This window comes from Vespa crabro, chromosome 20 (assembly GCF_910589235.1).
Source record: "Vespa crabro chromosome 20, iyVesCrab1.2, whole genome shotgun sequence".
NCBI lineage: Eukaryota > Metazoa > Arthropoda > Insecta > Hymenoptera > Vespidae > Vespa > Vespa crabro.
Genome location: NC_060974.1, coordinates 3,175,956 through 3,199,387, shown reverse-complemented (window position 1 = coordinate 3,199,387; position 23,432 = coordinate 3,175,956). Strand labels below are relative to the sequence as shown.

Genomic DNA, 23,432 nt, shown 5'->3' with positions numbered 1-23,432 from the left:
ACATACGCAATGTAATAATTAATTATGTAGTAAATAACAGATGGTTATGATGGCTTTAATGTCTTATCGTTTATATATAATATAAAAGATATATCAAGTTCTTTGTAAAAAATAAAGATTTTCTTAGAGTTAACATGAAATATCAACAAGTATCCATATCGCCATCCGCATTTACTATTAAATAAAAAAAATTTTAATGATTAAATTAAATAATGTAATGATAGAGCGCATATTTATAAATTATTATGTTTTCAAATGTTTTCTACTTTTTTATATAGTGTATTGCATTTGTATTGCAGAAAAACACAGAAAATAATTTTAACTATTTAGAATTAATACTGAAAAATTATATATAGACATAAGGGATACAAGAACATTTTCAATAAAATTATACACATAATAGATTTCAATATTGAAATCATTAAAATCATTATAAGTATAAATTTTTATATAAATAAAAAACATATTTACTTTTTCCTATAATAATTCTGATTAAAATGATAAAAGAATAGAAGAATGGATTGACAAACAAATGGATTGACCTAATTAATAATATTTACTATAAATAAAATGTTATCTTCTTATATTATAAAATAATCAAATAGATTATAATTGCATCTGTGTTATTCTACAATAATTTATATGTAAAATCGTTAATTGTCGCTTTATATCACATTATATAATTTGTTATCTCAACAGGTTTATTAATCTGTTAGGACAATTTATAAATACAAGAGGTATTTATTATGCCAACTCCCAGAGTTGATAATTTTATATACACACGCGCTATATTGTATAAATAAAATTTGTAACGTGTAAATCTATTGACCGAAGCATAATGTCGTACAAGGGAGTTTGATAGAAAATATTGTGAAAAAATATATATTCGTGATGTTGTTCTTCTTTTCCTTTTTCTTTTTTCTTTTTTTTTTTTTTTTTCTTTTTTTACCTTTGATAAATTAATTACAAATCAAGGCACGTATGTAATTAGCGAATAATATTGTATTATCTAAGTTTTCACTGTAAAAAACTTTGATACTAAAGTTCTATATCGACTAACTTTGATATTAAAGTTTTTGCGAATGAAACCTTGAATAAATGTAATTCTCTTTTATTGAATTAAATTAACACTTACACCTTCATAGATGCTATGAGGTACGCAACTCGCATATTGAATATTAATTTTCCAATTAAGACTACAATTATATATACATATTAATATATCAACTTGTGAATCTGCACATTGGTAGCGCGCACACTCTTGGCGCTATATTATTATTTTATATAATTTATTTTATATAATTATCCACTAAGAAAATGCCAGTAAATATAATATTAATCACTCACTTTATAAGTAATCAAATATTGCTACATTGAATACTTTAAAAAATTACTAACATTCCTAAAAAGTGTCATAAAAATATGTAAAAAAGTACAGTACTACTTTATATATATATAAATATATAAATATATATATATATATATATATATATATATATATATATTTATATATTTATATATATGATGAGAATATGTACTTATGACTTGTAAAGTATTTTTAATATCGCTAATGTATATATAATATATATATACATCTATTACTAAAATATGAATATGAATATGAATTATAATTCTATTTTATGACGTAGAATTATATTTTGCAGGTAGCTATTTTGATATATAGCATAATATTCATCAGTCGAATTTGAATATATCCACAGTATCCATTTACTTTAAACGTACATGGTATAAGTAATTCAATTTCAACCAAACAGATTTTCTTCCATCTAAATAACGAATTTACACAAATCATTTTTTGAGATGCACAATGATACATTAATGCAATTTACAAAATATTCTACATATTTCTTATACGATTAACCAATTTTTAACTGATCGATTTATACCATTTATCTTTATATATGTACAGACAATATTATTATACAATATTTCTATGTAATAATACATGTTTTAGGTGTACAAAGGGTGACTTTGGGATAATTAATGATTCTTGTTTATTAAATGAGTGATTGATTTAAATTATGTACACGTACTTCAACAAAAAACAGAGATGAATTAATATAATTGTAATCAAGAATCTAATAGCAATACTTAACAATAAATAACTAAATACAAATAGACATAAAGATGTGCAAATTTTGGATATTGTCTATCGTTAATTAACACAATGCTCTTTATCCTTCACTGTATGTTTGTATATTTTTGTAATATACTTTAACCCCTAATATGCTTACATCTTCCTACGTTGACAAAAAATGATGGAAGATGGACACCTTATTCTCTTCGTTTAAATATTCAAGCAATCAGATGAACGCGGATTTACTTTATTCCTAGACAAAAAAGAGATCACGTTTATTTTCCTAACTGGAATATTGTACCTTTCCAAACTTACAATATAACAGATATATATATATATATACATATACATACATACATACATATATATATATATATATATATATGTATGTATGGATGTATGCATGTATGTGTGTGTGTGTAATCGATTTTAAGCACCTCTTTCATGCTCTCTTTATGTATGCTACTACTTTCTAACATATTCATATTCATTAAAAAATTCTTATCGGAACATATGATTTGCATTCGTGCAATAACTAATGAGATACATATTGTATCTGTAACTATAAATTTAAAAGAAAATATATAGAGATATTTGTATTATCAATATTTTCAATGTACATAAATTATTTGTAGCAGTATATTTCAAAACTTATTAATTCGATATATAATATATAATAGATAAATTTACATAAGGTTTAACACCGGTAGCCTGATTTTAAATAAGAGATTAAAAAGTCTTATTTTAATCACATGTAATATAATTAATCCTTAATAAGCTTCCTTTTTATAAGATAGACTTTAATGTTATATTCAAATAATATATTTATAAAGGAATCAAGTTAACTTTATATTTTATATAAGTTTTTTTCTTTTTTTTTTTTTCTTTTTCTTTTTCTTTTCTTTCCTTTTTTTTCCTAATATCATTTGGTACGTGTTTATGCGTTATTGTAGAAAATATTATATATAAAATAATACATGCACAACATTTTTATAGACATTTTATTATACGTGTCTATATCTATTAGATATATTTTTGAACATTCTAGTAATTTACTCCCTCCCCCCCACATTATCTTTTCCAAGAATTGTTAATTAAATTTATCTGGGATATAATGAAATTATGAAAATATGACACATAAGGATATAACATAGAAAATAGTATAAGCATTCAAAACTTTTCAAAACGGATTATTGAAAATTCGCACATAAGCTTTTGTGTTTAAACTCTTATATATAACTATAAGAGTTAAAAATAATATATAAACAAAATTTATATTGTAATATCATAGAATTAAATTAATGCCTATATATGCGTATTGATAATCACATCTAAATAATACAAAAATAAAGGAGACATTGAAGAAAAATTTATACGAAGTTACAATAGCACAATTAAATCTTAGATTGTAATGATTTTTGATATTAGAATAAATTTTAAAACCTGAACTTACTTTTTAATTTTCACATATTGTTTGATCTTGTCTAATGCTTAAATTAAAGAAAAATTACATATACATATATATACATATATATTATGTGTATTGTATATAAAAAAGAAAGCTTTTCAAGTATTAACAAAATTTTATCTCAACTCGGTCAATTTTATATTTGCAATTATAAAAAAATAAACTATCTTTAATAAAAAGCGTTTGTAACATAGAATTCATTAAGTCATATATTTTTATAACATAAAGTGTAAATATGTTCATGATATGAAGTGTAAATGAAAATTGGGATTTGTCAGAATATTATTGCTCTTATCATTTAATTTCTCATATTACCTCAAATAATTCAAACTGTAATATTGTAATATATTTTAATATGAAAAATGTCTGTTTAAATGTGATTTAAATCATCTTAATGTTTTTTTTTCTTTTTCTTTTTTTTCTTTTTTTTTTTTTTTTTTTTTTTGTATACTATTTCAAAGAATTAACTTTAATTAAAACAGTGATTTATCACAGACTATATATAAATATATTTCAACTTAATATATATATAAATATATATTCTTTATATTTTATTTGTTGCAGATACAAATGACTATATGACCTTTTTTTTTGTTGAGATTCACAAAAATAATATTTTGTTACACAAGATATATATATATATATATTGTGTATGTGTGTATATATATGTATATGTATATTATATTATAATGATTATATCACTATTATATAGGGTATTTTGTTGTTGTGCAAATTTGCATTGAAATTATCTCTTAAAATCGTGTTCATATAAAGTAAAGATGTGCTTAATTTTATACAATCAATTAACAACATAATACTACAAAACATTTTCTGGATTGGTTAAAGTCAAATTAGTTTTGTGCTTTACCTTGCGATTCTGTCTTTTTGAGGTTTTCCGTGATTTTGTTTCTCTTGTGTCTTGAATTTGTTTATTAAGGCCTAGCCTGAAACGTACAGGGACCTTTGAATCAAGATTGCTTTCATCTGTAAATAAGCACAACAAAGAATAAATTTATGTATACAATTGCATATCCATGTGAAATTAATGAAATGCAAAAAAAAAAAAAAAAAGATTAACAACATATACATACCTCCGGAATCATGTAATTCGGAAACTGATCTAACAACAGTAACTCGTCTGACGTCCTTTTGATTAACTGTATAAAACAAAAAGATTTTATATAAATTTAATATTACAAATAAATGTTTTCTATCTTTTCATTAAATAATTACCTTTCTCATCGTTTTTGATTACATGCCTCTGATTTACTTTTGCATTATTTTTTACTACTCTGTAAGAAGATAATACATAAATACATGCATATGTGTGTATATATATATATATATATATATATATATATATATATATATATATATATATATATATGTTATATATTGTTATATTTGAAAAACAATAATTAAAATAAGTGAAATGTAATTATATAGAAAATGTACTTACTCATTAACAACTCCTTTGAAAGCTGATTGTACAAGTCTTGCTGATTGAATTGGTACAGATCTGTTTAATCGTTCAGCACGTCTTCTACTAAGTTCAGCTCTTAAGTCACCCTCTTCGTCTACAGCTATATCTTCAAATATAGCATCTACGTCCTCATTTTGAACTTCTGCAATAATATCCTTCCTTTTCTTACATTTCTTATCTTTTCCAATACGTTCAGACAGAGGCAATTCACTTTTTAATTTTCCAACTTGATATATTTCCTTATCACGTTTTTTCTTCTTCTTAGATGACTTCTCTTTCTCTGTCTTTGATGATTCCACATTTATACAGGAATTGATCGAACTGCTAATAGGTAACGGAGAATTATTTTCCATTGTATCACCTAATTCTTCAAATTCATAAGTTGTATCCAAACATATATCTCTATCTCTAACATTATGATCATCGTCTGTTAATTTATTAATTTTTTTTGTGCTGATCGTTTGAGTTCTATCTAAAACTTCTGTCTTTTTATTAGCATTACTTAATTTGATCTTCTTATTAGCAAGTACAGGATCTATTGGTCTTGTAGATTCAAACTTTTTCCTTCGTGCTTCCAAGATTGGATCATTTACCGTATTATCAATCGTTTCTTTAACATCATTTAAATCAATCTTATCAGAATTTTCTTCTTTCTGTTTTGTTTTTTCTCTATATGATTCAGGTGACAATCTTCGTTTATGCATAGGAGGTGATTCTCTAATGTATAAAGAATTTAATGTATTATCAGGGCTCACAGAGCACGTACCCCCATGTTTTCTTGGTAATTCTTTTGGCGATACTTTAGGTGATCTCCTTCGCCTTGGCGAAAGGCGTGGAGAATTTCTAGGAGATGACCATGGTGATCTTCTTGGTGAAATTTTTGGCGGTGACATTCTACGAGGTGATCCTCTACGAGGAGAAAATCCTGGTGAACGAGATCGTGGTGATATTCTCTTTGACGGTGATAATCGACGTGGTGAAGTAGATTTTGAACGTGATCTTGATTGAGATGACAATTTAATTGGTGATCGGGATCGTGTCAATCTAGGCGATCTCGATGTTATTTTAGGAGAACGAATTGTCCTAGGAGGAGATCTTGAACGTGATAATATCCTTGGCGATCTAGATCTTAATAATTTTGGAGATCTGGAATGAGGCGACAATCTGGGTGATCTTATTCTTGGTGATAATTTTCTATGTGGAGATCTTCTTACAGGAGATTTATATTTAGTTAGTGACTTTTTTATTTGCCTTAAAGGTGATCTCCGTGGAGATCTTCTCGGTGATCTCTTTCTACTACTTCGTGATTTTGGCGACAGAGATCTTCGTTTTTGAGAAACTCCACTTGTTATATGCGGCGATACGGATCTTCTTTCGCATCTAACATTTATTGTAAGTGACGTAGCATGATTGTTATTCTCCTTTCTATTACCATTTTCTTCATTCTTTTTTGTTTCTTGAATAACATTCTCATCACATTGTTTATTATTCTTTCTATTTGTTTCTTTATCTTTCTTCTCAAGTGGTTTATCTACATTCATTTCTCGTTCCATCTCATCCATTAATCGTTCTAAACTATCTTCTTCCTCTAGATCAGCCATCAAAAGTATATCATCGTCATCGTCATTGACATCCTCCTCATCTTCATGCTTCTGCGAGTCATCAATAACTTCTGATTGAGTCTCCTTCTTTTTTGTAGTATCTTCATTTTCTATACTACCAGTTTTAACAGACTCTCCCTTTAATTGTAATAAATTATTCGTATGATTTTTCTGATCATCTTCCTCAGATCCACTTCCAGTATCTTTATAACGATGAAACTTTGATTCTTCTGTGAATATAATTGAATGAAATTAAAAACAAAACAAAAAGAAAAAAAGAAAAGAAAGAAAGAAAGAAAAAGAAAGAAAGAAAAATAGAAAATTTATATCTAAACTGATATTAAAGGATAAATATACATTTCAAATGGAAATATCTTTTACCTGCTACTTTTATGCCTGCATGATGAGTATCAGTCTTTTCTACATTCGTAGCAGTTGTTATTTCAATATTTTGTAATTCAGAATGTTCATCCACAGGAACGATAGCTATGAGATTAGGGTTTCTAGGGCTTTGATAATATAAATTCTGTTAAAAAAAAAAATATGATACAATTGAATGAAATAATAATCAAATTATTATTATTATTAATATTTGTAATTTATTTCTATTCAATAAATTAACTTACGCCATTCTGTCTTTGTTGAAGACGATTATGGAAATGAGCCCTTCTTGGTAACCTTTGTGGTTTATAAGACGGACGTGCAATTTGTGTCACTTGTGGGACAACTTTTTGTAATTGTGTTAAAGATTGTCTTTTATTATGCAAAGTATCTTTAGTCCTTAATGACTGTAATGCAGCTAAACGTAAAGCTTCTAAATCTTCATCGTCGTCATCATCAGTATGAAACTTTTGTTGAGAAGCCAAAACCATCTGCAAAGATTATCATATAACAATAATTTTATTTAATTTACAATTATATTAAATTTAGCAATAAAATTAATGCAGAAATTAACGCAAATACGAATAATTTATAATTAATACATGTGTATTGTAAAAAACATAATTTATGATATTAGCAGTAATTATATATAATACATGTGAATTGTAAAAAAATATGATTGAAATTATGATATTATCATTATTAAAACACGTCAATAGCAATTATATTACTGATTAAAAAACAAATCATAGAAATTGTTTATACGGGTATTTTTTTTTTCCTTCTTCTTCTTCTTCTTCACGCTAACGTTATTAAAAAAATATGGAAATATACATCGAACAAAATTTTTATTTCCTTTCTACTTTTACAAATAGATATTGCGTCGTTTGATTTTTATTCATTCGTTAATATTTCAACGATTTAAGACATACCTTTTGGCGATAATCCATTTTATGTTGAGCACAGACGTGAAAAATTTGGTCGTATACACAGTGATCACTACCCCGTTCAACGTTTATGTTAATATAATAACGCTGATTTTTACGGAAATGTGTCTTATTACGTATACAATCGTTTATCAAATTAAAACTACATCACTAGATTGAAATATTTTATATTACTTTCAAATAATATTAAACCATTCGCACGATCTTCCACGACTTCGTTACCCCACACTACATATAAATAAAAATGGCATGAGTGGTCGTAAAATCAACGAGCACGAACGACGAATGCTACTTGACTGGCTACAAGCATTAAGAAAATACTTCGAACTATCCCTTGAAAGTACCCCCACTAACTGTACCACGTGATGATAATGCTTCTTTCTGATTGGTCGACAGTTCAAAAGGGAGTTTCACTTTATAAAGCTTCATAGTTTCATATGACATAAAGTTATTAGATTTAATAGAATATTTCGAATCTTTAACAAATTGTTATATACAATTTTATTAATGAATTATTAAAATTTTTCATTATTTCTTATAAACAATGAAATCAATCACGTATGTATGTCGTATTACATGTTAAACCATTGAAAATTCAGAATTTTTAACCGGGAATTTTAAATCATTTAACGAAATATTTTTCATTAATATTTATTATTTAATAATTAATATTTCGTATTGTTTTAATCTTTCTTCTTTTTCTTTTTCTTGGAAAATAAATTTAAAAATTTTTCAATATCTTTCCATTATACTAAGTAAAAGTATGAAAGTCCCGTTAACCATAAAATCCCGTTTATTGTATACAGTTGTTACCTGAATATTTGGGAATTTATAAGTTTTAAGATTTGTAAAATTATTATTTTGTATTTTATATTTACATACAGTACGTAGAAATTGAATTTATTTAAAATAAAATTATTTTATATTTACAATATATATAAATAGAATATAATAAATTATCTTAAAGAAGTAAAATCGGAAAAACAAAAATTGTTTACCTTATGACCATAATTTAAGTATGAAGATTCATAATACAGATAAGGTACTTACTTTCTCTTTTATGAGATGTGGATGTACCTGTGACGGTATTTGTTTATATATATATATATATATCCTATATCTGCAATAACACTATTGTTATTAAAGTTTTCGTAGAATAGAAAGTATTTCGGTAAATAGAAAAAATATTATACTATTTGACGTTTCAATAAATCTTTATAAGACATTACAAAATATCCTTATACAAAAGAAAATACTTACAATAATATTATTTCAAAAACACTTTTTTCGTTAAACATTTTGTTAAAATATAATAATGTGTATGTGTGTGTACATATATATTAACACATTCGTATAATTAAAAATTGTTGCATGTTTGCGTACGTTTAAACAAATAAATCGTACGACGATTTAATAAAAGCGATTTAGTTTTGTTTGTTTGTATAACAGCACATAATACTTTAGGGCACTTCAGTGAATGCAATTTGCAAATATAAAAATATGTATATATATATATATCAATAAGTAAAAATATGTTTAATATAGATCTCTTTTTTGTTATAGAGGCTTCATAATATGAAGTATAAAGGGTGGCAATAAAAGAAAAACAGCTCCAGTTAGGTATGTTGTAGTACTTCCAAAATACCAAAATCCTAAAAATTATATATCAGCATAGATATCAATAAAAAAAAAAATATATATATATATATATATATACACTGGCAAAAAGAACAATCGATCAATAATATTATAATTACCTGCAGAAGCCACGATTGGTCCACTTGCACGTGCTAATGCACCCAACGAACGGAATATTCCAGTTATTGTACCTTTTTGATGCTCTGGTCCTATTTTTGTGACTAATGTCATCATACAAGTAACAACCATAGCCGTTGCTAAAATATAAAAAGTTTATGATGTATCTTAGATAATGCTTTTTTTAGATTTAAAAATAAAAAAAAATACTTTACACAAATAATTATAAATGATATATTGCGTGCACTTACAAACGGCGAATAAAAATATTCCAAGATATAACATCATTGTATTTTTTGCTAAGCCAATAAATATAAAAGCTGGTATTATTAACCATAAACCCTACAATATATATATCATTGATTACTATGTATATATTAAAAATTTTTGTTTATTTATATATTTAAATATATATATGTATATATATATAATATATATATTTAAATAATTTATTATATATAAATAAATAATATAAATATATATATATATATATAAAATAATTTTTCCTACCAATTCTGCAACCGATTTTGTTTTATGAGAAGGAACTCTTCTCACCCAACCTCCTTGCAAAATAGCCATAGTTAAACCAATTCCAAGAAACATCCATCCTTGTTGCATACTCGAAAATTCAAATATGTGATGAGTAAGAAACGTTAAGGTAAATTCTAATCCACTATAGATAAATAAGTAGACAAAATATGTACGACCTAACATCTTCAAATTGTGTTGCTCTAAAATAATATACTTTAATCATTATGGAAAAATTTGTATAATAAAAATGGAAAAAAAGACATATATATTGTTAATTAATGAACAAAAGTAAATTATTATTTATTTTACCTTTGTCGTTTAATCCCGATACACTAGTAAATTGAAAAAGATCTATAGGATTAATATAGATTACAGATTTGACCATTCCGCTTAATATAGTCTTTGTTCTATATTTAACTGGTAGACTTTCTTTCAAATTATAGATAACGTATAATAAGTTACTTGCAGCAAGCAAGGAAGCAAATAATGCAGGTGCAATATACCATGTTTCATTTCTATTGCCACTTGAAATCCATGCAAAAAATGCCCCTATCATTGGTCCCACTACAAATCCAATAGAAAATGCTATTCCCACTAGAGCCTAGAAACGTTGTAATTAAGAAAAAAAAAAAAAGAATTGAAGAATTTACTCTTATAGAATTAACATTATATTCTATAACTTGCCATAGCTTTTCCTCTTTTCTCAGGGGATGTAACGTCAGAAATAATAGCCATAGATAAACTAATATTTCCTTTACTAATACCACCAACAAATCTAGCCAATACAAATATGCCAAAATTTTTTGAAAGTGCCCATAATAAATACGACATTGTAATACCTGTTAAACACAAAATCATTAAAGGTTTCCGTCCATAAGTATCAGATAATGCTCCTGTTATTGGTGAACTAATGAATTGTAAAAAAGAATACATAGAGCCTAGAAAACCTATAGAAATAATATATCATAAATTATATTTCTATATATATTATTAATATTAATTAATTTTATTTAAAAAAATATACATACCACCATACAGAACAGTATCAATTTTATCAGGAGCATTTAAAAGTATTCGTAAACTTTGCACATGATGAGATATCATAGAATAAAGTCCTTTATTACTTAATACTTTGTAATGATCTAATAAGGCTGGTAATAAAGGTAATATCATAGTAAATGCTAATAAATCTAACAATAAAGAAAAAAATACAACTTTCACTGTATTATCATTAATATTATCCATGATTAATTTCTATTATCTTTATATTTAAATATATACATATATATATATATATACATATATATATATATTTATATATATATATATAAATTTTTCTTTTGGATCTTTTAAAAAAATATAATTTTCAATTCATTAGGTTATGTTAAACATAACATTAATTGCGACTATTCTTTCCTAAAAGAAAAAGAGAAAAAAAGAAGAAAAAGAAAAATCAATAAAATAATATATTATCCTTAACAATAATGATACCATATGATAACAAACATAAATAAAATCTTACATGAATTCATGCCAATTAACAGTTTAATAATACTCTACGGTTAACATAATGTTATTTGTATTTATAGAATATATAAATGCAAAATATAAACTATTTTTTGGAATTAACATAGCCATAGAAATCGTGTTCACAATCCATCTCAGTTTAAAAGTGAAAGGTTATAAAGCTGTCATTCATTGTCCTAAATTTTATAACCTCCATTTACGTCAGCAACGAAAACATAAGCATAATAACTTATCGATTTTGACGAAAAAGATCTCATTTTAAAGAAAAAAGTTTGAACGAGAAAATGACTATTTTGAATATCTAAGATATATTAATTTTCTTTGAAAACAAAAATCATGTCTAAAAAATATCGTCCTCTTGCCTATATGATTTATGACCGAAAAGAGAAATTTTAGGAAAATCCGAAATAACCTATTACCGACGTGATAAATTTTTATCTTCAAAAAATAATATCCCATTTGTCATAATTGACCAAAAATTATGTTTTCTCATTCGATCCTAACGTTAAAACATATTTTTGACATTTCTCCTGAGAGATAAATTTCGTACAATGGCGCAACTTCGGTATAAGTATATATTTAAATATTATATACATCGTGTACATTGTACATTATATACGATGACGGTATATTACAATAACAAAAAAAGAATATATTTAAAAGAAGAAGATAAAATATACTTATGATCTAACGAAGATCGTATGTCGTTCATTATTATTGTTTTTAATTTATCATATTCGCGTTATGATTTCACACGAAAAATATCGACGAATCGCGTGTTTGATAAATCACGTGACCAAAACATTGATATGTATATGTTGAAACAAAAATATAAACAACTTGAAACGTGCACGGTTTATAAAAAAACAAAAAAAAACTATTATTCAAACAATAACATATTTATTTAGGTATTGATATATTATAAGCATTTTAATAAATATTATTTATTAAAGATATAAATCGCAATATCAGCTTACGTATGTAATTAAAACAAACTTTTATTTTAAACTAATTTATATAAATTACAATGTACGTCCGATTTATAATAAATTAATATTTCAATAATATTTTATTTATATAAAAATTATACTCTAAAGGTTTTTTTATTAATTTTCTCTTAGATTTTGACGAATAAACGTCGGTTTTAATAAACTCTCTTCTTTTTAAACGTGAAAATTTATAAATTAATACTTTCGATAATTTTTCAATCATTTCAAAAATTCTCTAATATAATACACGGTATATAATTAACTAATATTTAAACAATAATAGATTCGTTTAAATATTAAAAAGACGAAAACGCGCGAGAAAATTCAAATAATTTTATTTCTAAAATATAAAATTAATTTTTAAACTTATTATATATTATTAATATTTAATTCTAATATTTAAAAATTTTATATCAAGACTATTGACCTTTTGCAATATAAATCTATTCATAATCGATAATCGAAATAGTTTTCTTTTATACTCCGACCAGTGCATACGTACACACTCTCTTAGTAAACATGTGGCCTTATAAATTAATACTTTCGATAATTTTTCAATTATTTAAACAATCCTCTATGTAAACGTAGAATAATAAATTAATATTTATAACAATATTGCATTCGTTTAAACATTAAAAAGACGGCAACGCGAGAGAAACTACAAATAATTTCATTTAAAAGCAACACTATAAAATTTTGATCATTGGTTAGACGACCTTGTGTAATATAAACATCAAGGTGCTTCTTCTTAACTTTGACAAACACCTAATTAGATATCGTTTGTACTCCGACAAGTACACATCAATACTCTCTATTTCTAATCGGGAAAACTTATTAATTAATAATTTCGATCATTTTTCAATCAGCTAAACAATATTTAATGTATACATAGTACAATATAATAATATTTAAACAATAGTTGATTCGTTTAAACATTAAAAAGACGGAAACGCGAGAGAAACTAAGAATAATTTTAAAATAAAATTCTTATACTTAAAAATTTGATTCTCGCGCTTGTTGGCCTTGTTTAATATAAACATAAACGATCCTTCGATTAACTTTGACGATTCGCGAGTTAGTTTTCATTTGCACTCCGACCAGTACACATCAATATTCTCTATTTCCAATCGGGAGAACTTATTAATTAATAATTTCAATCATTTTGCAATTAATTAAACAATTTTTCATGTAAACATATTTCAATATACTAATATTTAAACAATAGTTGATTCGTTTAAACATTAAAAAGACGAAAACGCGTGAGAAACTAAAAATAATTTTAAAATAAAATTCCTATACTTAAAATTTTTAAATCGCTATTGTTGGCCTTCTGCAATATAAACATAATCGGTCCTTTAAATAACTTTAATGATTCGCGAGTTATTTTACTTTTGCATTCCGACCAGTAAACATCAATACTCTCTATTTCTAATCGGGATAACTTATAAATCAATAATTTGAGTAATTTTTCATGCATTTAAACAATTTTTCATGTACACATAGTATAATATACTAATATTTAAACAATAGTTCATTCGATTAAACATTAAAAAGACGAAAACGCGTGAGAAACTAAAAATAATTTTAAAATAAAATTCCTGTACTTAAAAATTTGATTCTCGCGGTTGATGGCCTTCTGCAATATAAACATAATCGGTCTTTTAATTAACTTTGACGATTCGCGAGTTAGTTTTCTTTTGCACTTCAACCAGTGCACATCAATACTCTCCATTTCTTATCGGGAAAACTTATAAATTAATAATTTCGGTAATTTTTCAATCATTTAAACAATTTTTCATGTACACATAGTATAATATACTAATATTTAAACAATAGTTCATTCGTTTAAACATTAAAAAGACGAAAACGCGTGAGAAACTAAAAATAATTTTAAAATAAAATTCCTATGCTTAAAAATTTTATTCTCGCGGTTGATGGCCTTGTTTAATATAAACATAAACAATCCTTCGATTAACTTTGACGATTCGCGAGTTAGTTTTCTTTTGCACTCCAACCAGTGCACATCAATACTCTTCATTTCTAATCGCGAAGTCATATAAATTAATAATTTCGGTAATTTTTCAATCATTTAAACAATTTTTCATGTACACATAGTATAATATACTAATATTTAAACAATAGTTCATTCGTTTAAACATTAAAAAGACGAAAACGCGTGAGAAACTAAAAATAATTTTAAAATAAAATTCCTATGCTTAAAAATTTGATTCCCGCGGTTGATGGCCTTGTTTAATATAAACATAATCGATCTTTCGATTAACTTTGACGATTCGCGAGTTAGTTTTCTTTTGCACTTCAATCAGTGCACATCAATACTCTCCATTTCTAATCGGGAAAACTTATAAATCAATAATTTCGGTAATTTTTCAATTATTTAAACCATTTTTCATGTACACATATTTCAATATACTAATATTTAAACAATAGTTCATACGTATAAACATTAAAAAGACGAAAACGCGTGAGAAACTAAAAATAATTTTAAAATAAAATTCCTACACTTAAAAATTTGATTCTCACGGTTGATGGCCTTGTTTAATATAAACATAATCGATCTTTCGATTAACTTTGACGATTCGCGAGTTAGTTTTCTTTTGCACTCCGACCAGAGCACATCAATACTCTTCATTTCTAATCGCGAAGTCATATAAATCAATAATTTCGGTAATTTTTCAATCATTTAAACAATTTTTCATGTACACATAGTATAATATACTAATATTTAAACAATAGTTCATACGTTTAAACATTAAAAAGACGAAAACGCGTGAGAAACTAAAAATAATTTTAAAATAAAATTCCTACACTTAAAAATTTGATTCTCACGGTTGATGGCCTTGTTTAATATAAACATAATCGATCTTTCGATTAACTTTGACGATTCGCGAGTTAGTTTTCTTTTGCACTTCAATCAGTGCACATCAATACTCTCCATTTCTAATCGGGAAAACTTATAAATCAATAATTTCGGTAATTTTTCAATCATTTAAACAATTTTTCATGTACACATAGTATAATATACTAATATTTAAACAATAGTTCATTCGTTTAAACATTAAAAAGACGGAAACGTGTGAGAAACTAAAAATAATTTTAAAATAAAATTCCTGTACTTAAAAATTTGATTCTCGCGGTTGTTGGCCTTGTTTAATATAAACATAATCGATCTTTCGATTAACTTTGACGATTCGCGAGTTAGTTTTCTTTTGCACTTCGACCATTAAACATCAATACTCTCTATTTCTAATCGGGAAAACTTATAAATCAATAATTTCGGTAATTTTTCAATTATTTAAACAATTTTTCATGTACACATAGTATAATATACTAATATTTAAACAATAGTTCATTCGATTAAACATTAAAAAGACGAAAACGCGTGAGAAACTAAAAATAATTTTAAAATAAAATTCCTAAACTTAAAATTTGATCTCGCGGTTGATGGCCTTGTTTAATATAAACATAAACGATCCTTCGATTAACTTTGACGATTCGCGAGTTAGTTTTCTTTTGCACTTCAATCAGTGCATATCAATACTCTCCATTTCTAATCGCGAAGACATATAAATTAATAATTTCGGTAATTTTTCAATCATTTAAACAATTTTTCATGTACACATAGTATAATATACTAATATTTAAACAATAGTTGATTCGTTTAAACATTAAAAAGACAAAAACGCGTGAGAAACTAAAAATAATTTTAAAATAAAATTCCTAAACTTAAAATTTGATCTCGCGGTTGATGGCCTTGTTTAATATAAACATAAACGATCCTTCGATTAACTTTGACGATTCGCGAGTTAGTTTTCTTTTGCACTCCGACCAGTGCACATCAATACTCTTCATTTCTAATCGCGAAGTCATATAAATTAATAATTTCGGTAATTTTTCAATCATTTAAACAATTTTTCATGTACACATAGTATAATATACTAATATTTAAACAATAGTTCATTCGATTAAACATTAAAAAGACGAAAACGCGTGAGAAACTAAAAATAATTTTAAAATAAAATTCCTAAACTTAAAATTTGATCTCGCGGTTGATGGCCTTGTTTAATATAAACATAAACGATCCTTCGATTAACTTTGACGATTCGCGAGTTAGTTTTCTTTTGCACTCCGACCAGTGCACATCAATACTCTCCATTTCTTATCGGGAAAACTTATAAATTAATAATTTCGGTAATTTTTCAATCATTTAAACAATTTTTCATGTACACATAGTATAATATACTAATATTTAAACAATAGTTCATTCGTTTAAACATTAAAAAGACAAAAACGCGTGAGAAACTAAAAATAATTTTAAAATAAAATTCTTATACTTAAAAATTTGATTCTCGCGGTTGATGGCCTTGTTTAATATAAACATAATCGATCTTTCGATTAACTTTGACGATTCGCGAGTTAGTTTTCTTTTGCACTTCAATCAGTGCACATCAATACTCTCCATTTCTAATCGCGAAGACATATAAATTAATAATTTCGGTAATTTTTCAATCATTTGAACAATTTTTCATGTACACATAGTATAATATACTAATATTTAAACAATAGTTCATTCGTTTAAACATTAAAAAGACAAAAACGCGTGAGAAACTAAAAATAATTTTAAAATAAAATTCCTGTACTTAAAAATTTGATTCTCGCGGTTGATGGCCTTGTTTAATATAAACATAATCGATCTTTCGATTAACTTTGACGATTCGCGAGTTAGTTTTCTTTTGCACTTCGACCATTAAACATCAATACTCTCTATTTCTAATCGCGAAGACATATAAATTAATAATTTCGGTAATTTTTCAATCATTTAAACAATTTTTCATGTACACATAGTATAATATACTAATATTTAAACAATAGTTCATTCGTTTAAACATTAAAAAGACAAAAACGCGTGAGAAACTAAAAATAATTTTAAAATAAAATTCCTGTACTTAAAAATTTGATTCTCGCGGTTGATGGCCTTGTTTAATATAAACATAAACAATCCTTCGATTAACTTTGACGATTCGCGAATTAGTTTTCTTATGCACTCCGACTAGTGCACATCGGTACATTCTATTTTTAATTGGGAAGTTTTATAAATTTATTATTTCGGTAATTTTGTAATTAATTAATCAATCTTTAACGTACACTGAGCACAATAAAGTAATATTTAAACAATAGTACATTTATTTAAACATTAAGAACGTAATAACTCACGTATTACTTAGAATAATTTTAATTTATTATTTCGATATTTTTGAATTTTCATTCCTTATTTGTTGATTATTTTTTTGTTATTAACATATACGATATCTTTAGACTTGGACGATTACCAAATCAGTTCTCCTTTGTCCTTTGACGACTAAACATCGAAAATCTCTCAGGATGTCATTCCTAAAACTATCAACGAATATTTAAGGTAAATATATTTTTATATCTTACGTATCTTCAATAATTTATACAGTTTCTTATTAATTATAACAGTGTTAATAATAATTCTGTTTTAATTTTTTTGTTACAGAATATCATTGCAATCGCGCGCGAAGCAATGATAAAATCGATTATTTGTATCGCATAAATGAAAATATCGTGATGTAGAAGCAGTGTTTGTTCGTTCGGGTTTCGCGATTTAAACAAAAGTGTATTTTTGAATCGATTGCGTGCAATGCAATCGTTAGAATCAGTGTTTGTTCACCAAAACGTTTTGCTTTTTTAACAGTCACATAGATTATATTTATAAAAGACAGTAGAGTTTCGCGAAGTAAATTCAGTGACCGTTCGTTTAAAAATATTTATCGCGTAATAGAGTCAGTGCATCATTGAAGAGGATCTCAATCAACTTCGATATCGACCTACTTAATTTTAAAGAATCATCCATCCTCAATTTCAACTTTAACCCTGAACGAGTGTTTTGGAGCCATCGCAGAACTTCTTAAGTAGTGAGTGAATTTTTAAATCCCTCTGATCACTCAATCATGTCAAGGACGAAAGGTCCAAATTGGCACGAGTGATTGGTTGTAATTAATTATTAGAAGAGCATTGAATGACCACGAGTAAATTTCTTCGATAATTTACTCGTGAATGATTTTTTATTTTTTCATTTATTTATTAGATCAGGATAAGTTCTTCTTGTTAAAACGCGTTTATAATTATTACAAATTTGGAATATTTTAATTCACTTTTAAATATTTTTCTTAAACGATAATATCAAAGAATCGTTATCCAGGAATTTTAATAAAAAATGAACAAGAAGATATTCGCGATGGATAGTATCTGGATTACAAGCGTAATTGTGCATGATTTTCTTATAATAATAAAAATATTCGCTTGTAAAAAGGGAACATCCAAGGGTTTGCTATATATTTTTAAATAAATATTAATTAAATATTTTATTAATTTGAATTGATAAAAGAGAAGTCTCAATAGAGTCGTTGCTTTTGAAAAAGAAAAAAGTCGAGTAGAATAATTGCTAAAAAAACAAAGAGACTTGTAGAGTCATAGTCCGTAAGCCTAGATAATTAAATTAATTAATTTTTAGCTCAGGATTTTCAGCAATTAATATACTAATTAAAATTTTGTCGTTACAGTTTCTAAATGATAATTTGTCGTTACAGTTTCTGATTTGATTAGGGCAAATTGTGGCTAAAGAGGACAATTATTATGCTATTGAATTATTTTCGAAAATTCATTAGAAACTTTCGAGAATGGTTCTTAGTCGTATTTTAATTTTATCATGTTGTCATTCAAAATGCTCTTATGGTGATGCCTGTAGGTGTGTAGATTTAAAAAACTAAGACAAAATAACATTCCGTAAATAACATTCTCACATTGTCACGTGTACACGAATAGACATTACTTCATATTTTATGAATTTTTAATATTAAACTCGAGATATAAATTATTACACATTTTCTCTATTCTAAAATTCAATTGAATTTATAATTTTAGTTTAATAAAATCAAATTTTACGTTAAAGTCGATTGATAAATTTTTTACATTTTTTTTCTTTTCTAAAGTTCAATTAAATTCATAATTTTATTTTAATAAAATCGAGATCTATATTAAAAAAATCATATATCTATGAAATAGTACAAGTAATACAATATTTCTTTCAGAGAGAATAATATTTCTTTACATAAGTTTTCAGCATATTTCATTTTTTTTTTTTGTTAATTAATCTTTTATTTTCCTTAAATTTAATTAGATTAAATTCATAATTTTATCGTTCATATAATTAATATGTACATATTCTTTTTTCTTTTCTTATTTCTTTTCAGCTAGTTCCAGGTCGTGGGGTCGCCAACACGGGAAGGAATAATTAATAAAGAAGATTATCTTAACATTTAAACGATATATGATACACGTAAAGTATAATTAATTAATATTTAAACAATAAGATAATCTTATACAACGTTATAAAAATCATATACATGTATTATCATATACTATAGATTCATAGATATAATAATATTTCTTTCAGAGAGAATAATATTTCTTTAGGTCAGTGTTCAGTATATTTCATTTTTTTTTTTTGTTAATTAATCTTTTACTTTTCTTATGTTTAATTTAATTAAATAAATAATTTTATCGTTCGTTAAATTAATATACATATGTATATATTTTTTTTTCCTTCCTTATTTCTTCTCAGCTATTTCCAGGTCATGTGGATCTCCAACACAGCAAGGACATAGGAAGGAATAATCAAGAAGATTATCTTAAAATTTAAATAATGTAAGATATAATATATAATTATAATATATAATTAATAAATGTAAAATATAATTAATTAATATTTAAACAATATAATATTCTTAGCAACGTTATAAAGATCATATATAAGCATCATCATATATTATTGATTAATAGATATACGACTGATTTAAAATTGAAACGAACAGAAAATTCTCTTCACTGTCATTACTATTTATTCTAATTTACTCTCATTAATTATCCTTAATATATCTCGGGTGGGACCCATGGGAGGGGCCCATGGGTGAGGGCCTCTGTGCGGGTTGCTGTCTCAGCATCATATAGAGCTATTTCTATTCTCTTATCTTTTTGCGGCTCTCTTTTTTAAGTTACATTTTTCTTGTTTTTATTTTCTATTTTATTAATATACTCTTATGAATTATGATTTATAATCTCGGGTGGGACCCATGGGATGGGCCATGGGGGTGTGCTTCTATGCGGGTTGCTGTTTCAGCATCATAAAGAACTGCATCTCTTTTTTTTTTCTTTCCTATTTCATATTTTTCTTTTTTAATTATGTTGTCTTAATATTTATTTAGGTTGTTTCTTTTTAATTATGTTTTTAATTATGTGTTTAATTATGTGTTTAATTATGTGTTTATTTATGTATTTATTTATGTGTTTATTTATGTGTTTAATTATGTGTTTAATCATGTTTTAATTATGTTATTAATATATTCTTATTAATTATGATTTATATATTTTAGGTAAGACCCATGAGAAGGTGCGGCTTGCTGTCTCGTCATCGTATAGAAATGCATTTCTTTATTTCTCTTTTCTATCTCATATTTTTCTTTTTTAATTATGTTTTCAGTTATGTTATTAATATGTTATTTCTTTTCATTATGTCTTTTCAGATTTTTATTATGTTATTTCTTTTTAATTATGTTCTTATGGTTTTAATTATGTTTTTAATATATTCTTATTAATTATGATTTACAGGTTTTAGGTAGGAATCATTAGATGAAGCGGACTATTGTTTCAGCAGCATGCAGAGCTCTTTCACTCTCCAGCACTCTTGTCTATTTATATGTATTTATTTTCTATTTTATATATTCTTTTTTCTCTCTTTTATTCATCTTTTTTTTTCTTTTTCAGGGATGATCGAATAACCATGCAACGATATTCAATATGTCTTTTCTATTCTTTTTCTAATTTTTTCCTTATCTTCTTCTTTTCCAGTATAGATCATCAAGGGATAGGTTCACCTCTGGTCGAATGAGTCATCGTAGTATGGCTAGATTCATCATCGATTTTTACGCGCGAATACGGGAAGGATAGGAAGAACACTGGCGCGTGTGTCGGCGTGCACAAGCGTGAGTGTTCTCGGGCGCGATTAAACTTCGTTTGATTGCTCGTATCGAAAACGCGAATTTAGAGTAAAGTCACCGTTTTTCTAAAACTCACGTGAATGTACGCGGGCGCGACTTATAAGTCCTACCGGGGACTTCGTTTATATTTGCTCGAATATTCGATTAGATTACCTCGCGAACGCGTTTTTTTAGAGTAGAGTCACCGTTTTCCGAACACTTGCGTGGGTGTCCGGGCGCGATTAAAAGTCCTACCATGGACTTCGTTTTAGTGTTGAAATTCGGGGTGCGCGAACGGTTTACCTTGTAGTGCTGTACATAGTTGGCTGATGTTATGATAATCCTAATGTTTGGTAGCGGGGCGGAAATCCCGACAAATATCATGGAAAGTCTAAATATCGGTTAACATATGTCACTTTGGATTTCAACTTAGAGTCACCGATATTCTAACACTCACGTGAGTGTTCGCGTGCGCGATTAAAAGTCCTACCGGGGACTTCGTTTTGTTTGCTCGAATATTCGATTAGTTTATTTAGAATAGAGTCACCGTTTTACGAACACTTGCGTGGGTGTCCGGGCGCGATTAAAAGTCCTATCATGGACTTCGTTTTAGTGTTGAAATTCGGGGTGCGCTTCGGATTTCAACTTAGAGTCACCGTTATTCTAACACTCACGTAAGTGTTCGCTTGCGCGATTGAAAGTCCTACCGAGGACTTTGTTTTATTTCTTCGACATTTCGATTAGATTACTTCGCGAATTTGGATAGAACAATAGAATCTCCGTAATTATAACACACGTGAGTGTCGCGAACGCGATTAATGCGCTTTGATTGTTCGAAAATCGGAAGCACGTATTCAGATGTGCGTAATAATCCATTATGCCTGAGGCGAGGGTGTTGAACGGTAAAGCTCTCTGTAAGTGGGGTCCCTGTAGCTGAGGCTATATACCTCCTGTTAGCTAAGTCGCCCTAAATATCCGAAGCGGAAGGCATAAGGGATCGGTATCGCGGAACGCGGATTTTAGAGTAAAGTAGAGTCATCGTTAGCTCGTGGGTCTCCACATGCAGCAACCTCCACGTGGTGAGACCTGGGTCGTTAATACTTGCAAAATCTAATTATAAATCTTATAATACAAGTATTATCGAGCGAATGGCTGCATATTGTATTACTCTTCCATAATTTTTTTAATCTAATTTCAACTAAACATTAATATATTTTCATTTCATATAGCTAATAATACTTCAAAAGAAGAAATTTAATAGAAATATATTGTACAATAATTTCTTAGACAAACGAAAAGGAAATTTTTCTATCACACTTTTTTGTCCGCTGTTATTTCTATTTATTCTTATTTACTTTCACTAATTATCCTTTGTGTATTTCGGGTGGGACCCATGGGAGGGGCCTGTGGGCGAGGGCTTCTGTGCGGGTTGCTGTCTCAGCATCATATAAAACTGTTTCTCATATCTTATCTTTTTGGGGGTCTCTATTCTTCTCTTTCTGGGGCTATCTTTTCTTTCTCCGGCTCTCGTTTCTATCTCATATTTTTCTTTTTGAATTATGTTTTCAATTATGTTAT

General features: G+C 26.6%; 2 protein-coding genes across 12 annotated transcripts; both read right to left on the bottom strand.

Annotated features, from left to right (window-relative positions):
• Nucleotides 1-1,704: 1,704 nt before the first annotated feature.
• LOC124431087 (protein SON-like) lies at nucleotides 1,705-8,264 on the bottom strand. Of its 2 annotated transcripts, XM_046978519.1 has the most exons (8): nucleotides 7,964-8,264; nucleotides 7,277-7,522; nucleotides 7,032-7,176; nucleotides 5,026-6,880; nucleotides 4,800-4,858; nucleotides 4,658-4,723; nucleotides 4,435-4,550; nucleotides 1,705-2,351 (listed from the first exon to the last, which is right to left on the bottom strand). In XM_046978519.1, exons 1-8 carry the CDS (start codon nucleotides 7,979-7,981, stop codon nucleotides 2,346-2,348), a joined length of 2,511 nt encoding a protein of 836 aa, XP_046834475.1. In that variant the 5' UTR covers nucleotides 7,982-8,264; the 3' UTR covers nucleotides 1,705-2,345. The 2 variants fall into 2 exon arrangements, with proteins under 2 accessions (XP_046834475.1, XP_046834474.1); XM_046978518.1 differs by having other exon boundaries at nucleotides 1,705-4,550.
• Nucleotides 8,265-9,173: 909 nt separating this feature from the next.
• LOC124430975 (major facilitator superfamily domain-containing protein 10) lies at nucleotides 9,174-12,522 on the bottom strand. 10 transcript variants are annotated; one of them, XM_046978288.1, is made up of 8 exons: nucleotides 12,472-12,522; nucleotides 11,293-11,454; nucleotides 10,949-11,211; nucleotides 10,574-10,865; nucleotides 10,244-10,464; nucleotides 9,985-10,075; nucleotides 9,736-9,873; nucleotides 9,174-9,630 (listed from the first exon to the last, which is right to left on the bottom strand). In XM_046978288.1, exons 2-8 carry the CDS (start codon nucleotides 11,435-11,437, stop codon nucleotides 9,536-9,538), a joined length of 1,245 nt encoding a protein of 414 aa, XP_046834244.1. In that variant the 5' UTR covers nucleotides 11,438-11,454; nucleotides 12,472-12,522; the 3' UTR covers nucleotides 9,174-9,535. The 10 variants fall into 10 exon arrangements, with proteins under 10 accessions (XP_046834244.1, XP_046834247.1, XP_046834241.1 ...); XM_046978291.1 differs by having other exon boundaries at nucleotides 11,293-11,415; nucleotides 12,472-12,490; XM_046978285.1 differs by lacking the exon at nucleotides 12,472-12,522 and adding an exon at nucleotides 12,211-12,436.
• Nucleotides 12,523-23,432: the final 10,910 nt, after the last annotated feature.

Excerpts from the sequence above, each read along its gene's own strand:
- LOC124431087 (XM_046978518.1), bottom strand. Across the intron at positions 7,177-7,276 it reads TTCAACAAAGACAGAATGGC|AATTTATATTATCAAAGCCC; the intron begins GTAAGTTAATTT and ends TTTTTTTAACAG. Across the intron at positions 4,551-4,657 it reads CGAATTACATGATTCCGGAG|ATGAAAGCAATCTTGATTCA; the intron begins GTATGTATATGT and ends GCTTATTTACAG.
- LOC124430975 (XM_046978283.1), bottom strand. The coding sequence starts at position 11,509 with ATGGATAATATTAATGATAATACAGTGAAAGTTGTATTTTTTTCTTTA. Across the intron at positions 10,465-10,573 it reads ATCGGGATTAAACGACAAAG|AGCAACACAATTTGAAGATG; the intron begins GTAAAATAAATA and ends ATATTATTTTAG. Across the intron at positions 9,631-9,735 it reads ACCAATCGTGGCTTCTGCAG|GATTTTGGTATTTTGGAAGT; the intron begins GTAATTATAATA and ends TATAATTTTTAG.